Source organism: Oncorhynchus tshawytscha, linkage group LG14 (genome assembly GCF_018296145.1).
Source record: "Oncorhynchus tshawytscha isolate Ot180627B linkage group LG14, Otsh_v2.0, whole genome shotgun sequence".
NCBI classification, from domain to species: Eukaryota; Metazoa; Chordata; class Actinopteri; order Salmoniformes; family Salmonidae; genus Oncorhynchus; species Oncorhynchus tshawytscha.
In genome coordinates this window covers 1996754-2005191 of record NC_056442.1, presented here as the reverse complement: position 1 = coordinate 2005191, position 8438 = coordinate 1996754, and the positions used below count along the sequence as shown (strand labels likewise).

The 8438-nt window shown below is 39.6% G+C and overlaps 1 protein-coding gene across 1 annotated transcript; it reads right to left on the bottom strand.

The window, feature by feature from the left end:
* Nucleotides 1-514: 514 nt before the first annotated feature.
* On the bottom strand, nucleotides 515-8070 carry LOC112266343 (zinc finger protein 239). The gene is made up of 2 exons (XM_024443731.2): nucleotides 7654-8070; nucleotides 515-2049 (listed from the first exon to the last, which is right to left on the bottom strand). Exons 1-2 carry the CDS (start codon nucleotides 7967-7969, stop codon nucleotides 1217-1219), a joined length of 1149 nt encoding a protein of 382 aa, XP_024299499.1. The 5' UTR covers nucleotides 7970-8070; the 3' UTR covers nucleotides 515-1216.
* Between the last annotated feature and the right edge of the window lie 368 nt (nucleotides 8071-8438).

Below are 8438 nucleotides of genomic sequence, written 5' to 3'. Positions count from 1 at the left end.
CTTCATGGTCGAATTTCTGCAAAGAAACCACTACTAAAGGACACCAATAAGAAGAAGAGACTTGCTTGGAACAAGTAACACGAGCAATGGACATTAAACAGGTGGAAATCTGTCCTTTGGTCTGGCAAATAGAAATCAAAACTGGATGATGTTCAGAGATATATGGGAGGGGTTGAGTGGAGTTGAAGGGTGGGACTAAAAATAAACAGTGTCCGTAAAATGTGTAGAGTTTCAGAACGTATGTGAAACAGCACAGTTGGAAAACATATGGCAAATAGAAATCAACATTGGATGGTGTTCAGAGATATATGGGAGGGGTTGAGGGTAGCTGAAGGAAGGGACTAAAAACAAACAAAAGATAACTATTGTAAAATATACTGTGTCTGTAAAATGTATATAGTGTATATATAAGATGGAAGTAGAAGCCTAAGTGTTGTTGTTCATTAGTTTACTACAATTAGGGGAGGGATGGTAGGGTTAGAGGAACATAATAAAATTAAATATATTAAAAAAAATATATATATAAAAAACACAAAAACATTTATGGGGGATTGGAAATGATGCAGACAATGACATTGAAAGCCACAATCTGTCTGCAATATTAAAGCAGATCTACCCCCCCATTTTTTAATTTAAAAAAATGAAACATACAAAATATTTGCTGCATTATATAGTCAACAAAGACATAATAGGCTACTTCAATATTCTAACATGCAGACAAAAGTACAGATAGAAGATAGTGGCCCAAATATCCTGTATGTCATTGTTAAACAATTGAATATGAACTCCTGTTGTTTAGGAATCCAAGTGTGTGCTCTGTTAGACACAGCTGTGACGACTTCCTGAAGCCAGCAGTGCAGGAGTTTGATTAGGCTGAACCGCGGTGCACCGGACTATGGCCTGTCATATGACCAGGCAAAAGCGGTGAGGGAGGAATGGCTCATGCCTGTGAGGCAGCCTGGTTTCAAAAAGGATGCAATCACTTTTCAGCCGGGCCAGCATGGTCAAATTCCCTCATTGTCCTAGCCAGTAGGTATCCAAAAAAAAGTGAGAGCAAAAATGAGCTTACGAATCTGATACTGACTGATGTTTTATCACTCCTCTCACATAACTACATTTGTTTTGTTGTCAAATGCCAGAAAATAGAACTTAACAAATTATTTACAAGTTGGATGTAACAAGAAATTCAAGTGAGTAATCATTTGTTGTTCTCACTTCAGGCTGAAGTTTTTGTGTGAGTGCTCATATGAGACTTCAAGCTTCCTTTATAACCAAAGCATTTGCCACATTCTTTGCACTGGTAAGGTTTCTCCCCTGTGTGAACACGCTGATGAAGTCTTAAATAGCTTAATGCCATGTAACTTTTCTTGCATACAGGACAATTATATGGTCTCTCCCCTGTGTGAACTCTCATATGCAATATCAATTCCATCTTCTGGTTGAAGGATTTGTCACAGTCTTTGCACTGATAAGGTTTCTCCCCCGTATGTATCCTTGAATGGATGGTCAAGCTTCCTTTCTGGTTAAACATTTTGCCACATTGTTTGCACTGGTATGGATTATCTCCTGTGTGTACCCTTGTATGTCTGTCCAAGTCACCTTTCTGGATGAAGCTTTTGTCACATTGTTTGCACAGATAAGATTTCTCTCCTGTGTGTATCTTTGAATGGATGGTCAAGTGTCCCTTACGTGTGAAGCTTTTGTCACATTGTTGACACCGATATGGTTTCTCCACTGCAGCAGAGCAGTCTGGATGAACTGAAAGGGGCAGATCACTGGTTGGTTCTGCTACTCTGTAGCCCTCTCCATCAGGTTCTGTTTTGATCTCTTCAGTTATGATGATAGGTAGAATACCCCTCTCTCCATCATCCACAGTTTGGTTTTGGTAAAGATGTGAGTGCTGAGGTGAGTCCTCCTGACTGAGTCTGTGCTCCTGTTGTTCCTCTTTAATCTGTGTGGGTTCTGGGTCCTCCTGCCCCAGACTGGGGCTCCACTCCTGCTTACAGTTCTGCTGCTCAGAGTGAATGGCAGGAGGCAGTAACTGGAAGTCTGGAGGGAAAAAAATCTATCTTAAACAGGTGCACTATGCAGAAATCGCTCAGTCATTTCTTGGTTGCTAAATTTCTAATAGTTTTCCTTATTTCAGTTAAATGACAAAACAAGCAAGTATAGTGTAGCAAATCATTGTACCATCTAAACTGCTGTGAAATATATTTTCCATAACCAAAAATATTGTATTTTCAGTTGTTTGAAGCTTGTGTAAAAAACTAAACTTAAGAATGGGAAGCAGATCATTAATGTGCATAGCACATATAGAACAGATATACCACTTCTTAGACTTGCTTTCAATGAGAATGACAGATCTATAACTACATTTATATGTGAATTTGGTCAGTTGGCCAGAAAATGGCATATTCCAGCTTTAATAAAGTATCAGAAATGTTGTTTGGAAGCCCTCTCTGTGCTCAAAAATAAGACGATTTCGTTGACTAGTCTATACTAAACAGCACAGAAAAGTCTCCTGACTCCTGCACTCCTGATCTGCAAAAATGTATTTTATTTCAGAATGAGTTTAAAATTAGTTTAAGTTCAATGTTAAGGTTAATGGTTTGGGTTAAGGTAAGGGTCAGTTTCAGATTTTGATTAGTCGTTTACGGGTCAGGAATGTCCTTAGAACCGCTCCCCCAGCACGTGATTTATACAAAGCAATGTTGGTGAACCAGAGTTTCGTTCCGAGGATAGCCAGAAAGGAAGGGTTTCCACAGCCACAAAGTCAAAATTGGCTAAAATGTGCTTTTTGATATTTTTCTTAAGATTAGGCATAAAGCCTAATCAGTGTGGTTAAGTTTAAAATCACATTTTATGAAGAGACATTTTAGAAATAGGAGGGATTTTAGACTTGTGGCTGTGTTATCTAGTGACGACCGAGGAAGAGACGAAGCTCTTTAGCATGGGAGAGGCTATACGGACAAGCCTGGTGCCCAAAATTGATGACGTTTGTCGTGCAGAGAGTTGAATAGGGATGAACGGATTCGGTTCAGTCAGTCGTCCTAATCAGCCCTCCTCAGCTAGCTAGTTCTATTTTGTAACGGGTCACCAAACAACATCCTTACTGTACCCACGTAACCTGTCGAGAATTGTAAACTTGTTTGCCGAAGTTGGGACTTCATTCCATTGTTGATTTGTTTTATGTAGACGTTGCCACAGTTGTACATTTTCGGTGAAAATCACTACAATAAATGTGCTTTAGCTGTCACTCTGGCCTGATATTGGCTAGACTATCTAGCTACCTCCCTCTCCCTACTGCAGGACAGCAGTGCTCGGCAATCAAGATTGAAGGACAGACTGTGCCCCGTTTTGTTGTTGCCGGGTTGCGGTGCAACTCTCCCTGTTGAGCAGTAGACTCCATCATGGTGACTACCAAAATTACACATTATTTATCATGCAGGTTGCTATCCTACTTGAAATATAATCAAGTGGGCTGGAACAAATTGACCAAGTAGCTACCGCCAGCGACATGTGATACAAATGTTCGGTGAAGCAACTTCTGCCCAGTGGGAATTACAGTAACTTTGCACTGTTCATCCACAACGGTGTAGTGAGATAAAGCCGTATTCCAACGGATCCAGTTAGGTGAGCTTATTTCAAGGAGCCCTTCATAAACCACGGCCCAGAGGGCAGAGATAGGCAAACTGGACTGGGACACGTTTTAATAAGTAAAACCTCAAACTGTATAGGACTCAGCGTTGTTTCCCTGTTACAAACTCAAATATATTTGACTTAAATCAGACGAAATTACCTGCAATACACTGGTCTCAGATATGTAAGCATAACACGGCTACACAGAACCACGGCGGACCCATTTTAAATTGACAGGCGTTTCTTCCTATTAAAACGTGTCCCACTGCAACATGCCGAGCAATGTCCTGGGGGCGTGGCTAACGGAGCGCTCTTTAAAATAAGATCAAGTAACGCAGTATTCCAATGGATCGAGTTTGTCGATACGTTAGCTAATTGGCATATCAGGATGATATCCAGATGGTGACCAATACCACAAGTTATTTCTCCCTCGCCCATCGAAATAAACCTCACTGTCTTTTACACCTTTAAACTAGCGCAATGCTGCTGTTGACAACTCGCCAGGATGACTGACTGAACCGAATCCATTGGTCTCCACTCGAATCTCAACTGCGAAACATACGTCATCAATTTGTGAACCAGGCGTGTTCGTACAGCCTCTTCCTTTTAACATATCACAACGTGTCACATGAGCAGGGTTGCCATGCCCGTGGTTTTCCCCGACATTTGGGCTACTTGGAAAACGATTTTACTGGTGAATTGTTCGCGGGTTGCAGGTTTTTGGCCTGCACTGCGGCCACCATCGCATTTCTTAAAAAAATAAAAAAATATGTATATATATATATTTTACTGTGACCGGTTGCTGCTGACTATGATGCAGTGAGAGAGGCTGTTGCTGAATGAGTGTTAGGGAGGGCCGGAAGGAGGTGTGACAGAGCAGCAGTTCTTGAGTTTCTAGCGCTGCGCGAGTGGACATTTGAAATGGCCGTTATGGAACTCCCTCTCCGGGAAAAGTCCACAATAAAAAATGTTTATGTTTAGTTAATTCAATTGGAAGTTATCAATTGTGATCTCACAGCTCTATCGCAATTGCGGATCAGCTTTTGTTATAGAATGCATTACATTGACTTAACAGTCAGTCAGAATAGGCTACAGGTAAAAAAATAAAATAAACACTGGCTGTTGTTGACAAGCATATTACTTCATATCCATATTCATATGTTATTCAGTGATTGAAATTACGACTCCATCCTTAGTAGCCTATTCCAGCAGGCTATTGGGCAACAAGCACTTCTTACCCCAAAATCGCCTTACTATATGTTGAATAAATGAGTCTGTCAATTTGAACTAAGCAAGCTGCTAAATCGTTCACTTTACATCTTGCCTATCAGGGGCTATAGGCTACCTGCATCTAGCTAACCAAACCATGCCAAAGTTTAATTACAATCATAAACCCAGATGTTGGTCAGTAGCCTATGCCTATTGAAATGACAATCCAATATCGCAAATAGGCCTTTTATAATGGTTTGTAGTCTGGCACAAGGGGTTGGGATGACAGCAGTGGTGTAGTCTACTGCATACAGATATCACTTATTATTGATATCTACATACCACATTGATGTGAATCACACTGCTGCTCTCTAATTTTAGATACCTGCGCCTTATGGATCGTGGTTGTTGTGGCTTTTCACAACTCTAAATGTGTATATGAACCCAATAATGGTTGAATTCAATACATTTAAGCTGCCTATCAATCATTGTTTTTGAAACCAGTGGACAGCCAGTCAAAAATGTGCTCTTGCAACAGCTGCATAGTGCGAATCCCAGCCTATGGAATGCAAGTGGGGCTTTTATTGCTCAGTCAAATTCATGCTGATAAAAATAATAATAATCCATAGGACTACTGGACACATGCTCAAACTTGCACACTTTTGATAGACTTAAAAGTGGCAAACTGTAGTTGCTACTTCCATTTTTTTATTTATAAATTATATATACAGTACCAGTCAAAAGTTTGGACACACCTCCTCATTCCAGGGCTTTTCTTTATTTTTACTATTTTCTAAATTGTAGAATTATAGTGAAGACATCAAAACTATCAAATAACACATATGGAATCATGTTGTAACCATCAGATGCATCAGATGACCTGGCCTCCACAATCACCAGACCTCAACCCAATTGAGATGGTTTGGGATGAGTTGGACCGCAGAGTGAAGGAAAGGCAGTCAACAAGTGCTTAGCATATGTGGGAACTCCTTCAAGACTGTTGGAAAAGCATTCCAGGTGAAGCTGGTTGAGAGAATGCTAAGCGTATGCAAAGCTGTCATCAAGGCAAGGGTGGCTACTTTGAAGAATCTAAAATATTAAAATATATTTTCATTTGTTTAACACCTTTTTGGTTACTACATGATTCCATATGTTATTTCATAGTTTTGATGTCTTCACTATTATTCTACAATGTAGAAAATAGTAAAAATAAAAATCCTTGAATGAGTAGGTGTGTCAAGTTTTTGACTGGTCCTGTATATAACACATCCATTGATTCTTGAAGAATATAACTTATAAATGCCTCATGAGCTTAGTTCAACTGTCACATTCCATGAGAACCCAAAATATAAGCTTGTTTTACTCCAATGTTTCTAAAATATTGTAAATGTAAACAAACACTGTAAATCTGAGAGTGGTTAAATTTCTCCAGGCCCATCCCTCAGCTTTTTACCAAATCAGAGGTGGGGCGACCATTTTATTTTTGTTTCATCTGTGGATTTGCCCTTTAAATAGCTGCATATTATCAAGATATCAACGTGTCACCAACAAAAAGGTAAACAATAGGCCTATAGCAAATTGATTTTTTCATTAGTGCTCAAAACATGCCATTCCAAGAGCGCTGCATTTATTTTCCCACTCGAATCAATGAGCCCAATCAGTCCTCTATGACAACAAAATCATAAACACTCATTACAGTGCTGGCTAATAAATCCTTAATTTTGGGGTCAAACTCAGGTAAAACAATTTGGCTAATATATCCTTCCATATTTCCAAGTCCTATTCTTGAAGATCAAGGTGTATAGCATTTATTGGAATGACTGAATTCTGAAAGACTTTGGTTTTTAATGTAAAGACATAATTTAATCGTATTTTTATATGTAGTAGAAAGTGAATGGTTAGAAGAAGCCGACATAACCAACCCTATAAAGTCAAATGTAACATCCATATATGGCCAGCTATGTAAACTTTAACATGGTTTTATTCTGCAATAGATGTGGCTCAACAGTTAAATAAAGGTTAAATAAAGTAAACAAACATTTTTGTCTTCTTATAATGCCTCTTAAGGGGAACATGACGGAATTAAATCATATTGCGTTACTGAGTTTGGATAATCCAAAAGTTAAATTACGGATTACATTTGGGAAAGGTAACTAGTAACTAATGGATTACATTTAGAAAGTAACCTACCCAACCCTGCTGGTACGTAAGGACACAACTGCCAGAAAATAGCCTGAAGTTCGTCCAAGTGTGTCTTGCAGCAGAGATTGTGATCCTCTGTCCAACTTTCATCACTCAAACTCTTCTGTCGGATTTATCTAAAGTTATACACATGAGCAAATGGGATTGATTTACAATCATAGCAGTCAAACGAGTTAAATCGACATCCGTTGATGGAAAATGATCTGGCGAGTTTAATAAGGGCGATTTATCTTTCCTCTTGCGACATGATAAAATTCCTCGATTACATCACGTTAGCTCAGAATAATGATTATTTTCATGGAAAACGAATTTGGATTCTTATGTCGTGACGTGAATATTCCTTCTTAATTCGCTCGATAACGTTATGGAAAAAGGGTTTATTGGATAAACGTGGCAAATCCTTTTTTACTGCTACCCCCCCCCCCCATCGGGGCTAGTTTTCAGGCCTTGTGGCAGGTTTTGAGTAGTCATTGTCTATAAATGTTAGCTAGACCTGGCAACCCTGCACACGAATGACTCCATGATTAAATAAAAAATTCGAAAATAAACATGAATCTAGTCTATTAGTCAAATCTCGTTACAACAACAGGATGTTGTACGAACCTGCTCTGTGTAACTTTATCTCTGGTTTGCTAACCAAATCCAACAGTTTGCGTAAACGCTCGTTCTCCTCCGCTGAACGGCAGATTTCTTCCTGATACTCTGCTACGGTCTTCTCCACGGCTCCGAATATCTCCACAGCAGCCGCCGACAAACGCTCAGTGACAAACACATTCAACATCTGTAGTTTTGACATATTAGCAATGGTTATGAAAGTAGCTTTTCGCTTTATCAAATAAATGTTGGTTGAAACCTCTCGGATTCTGCTTAGCGTTCTTCGTCTTCTTCTTCTTCGATGAGGTTTAACGGCGGTTGGCATCCAATAAATGTTGCATTACCGCCACCAACTAGACTGGGGTATAAATCCTTTATACTTTACATGAAAAGGGTAAAATACGGCACCATCTAACCCTACACTCATTACAACCCCACCACCCTATTCCACTATTTAAACCTATATAGTCCTACCTCTGGCCAACAACCTGGAAGGACGGGACACCTAGTTTAGCGGCTGGAAGCAACCTTTGGACAACAATGGACCAGTGGAGGCTCCTCAGAGGAGGAAGGGGAGGACCATCATCCTCAGTGAATTTTATACAAATTTAAATAGTAAAACATTAAAAAGTGATCCTTTTTAGATGAAACTATACTAAATATATTCACATCACCAAATAATGTATTAAAAGACACTTTTGCATTGAAGGTCTACAGTAGCCTCAACAGCACTCTGTATGGTATCACCATGGTGTAGCCGGAGGACAGCTAGCTCCCGTCCTCCTCTGGGTACA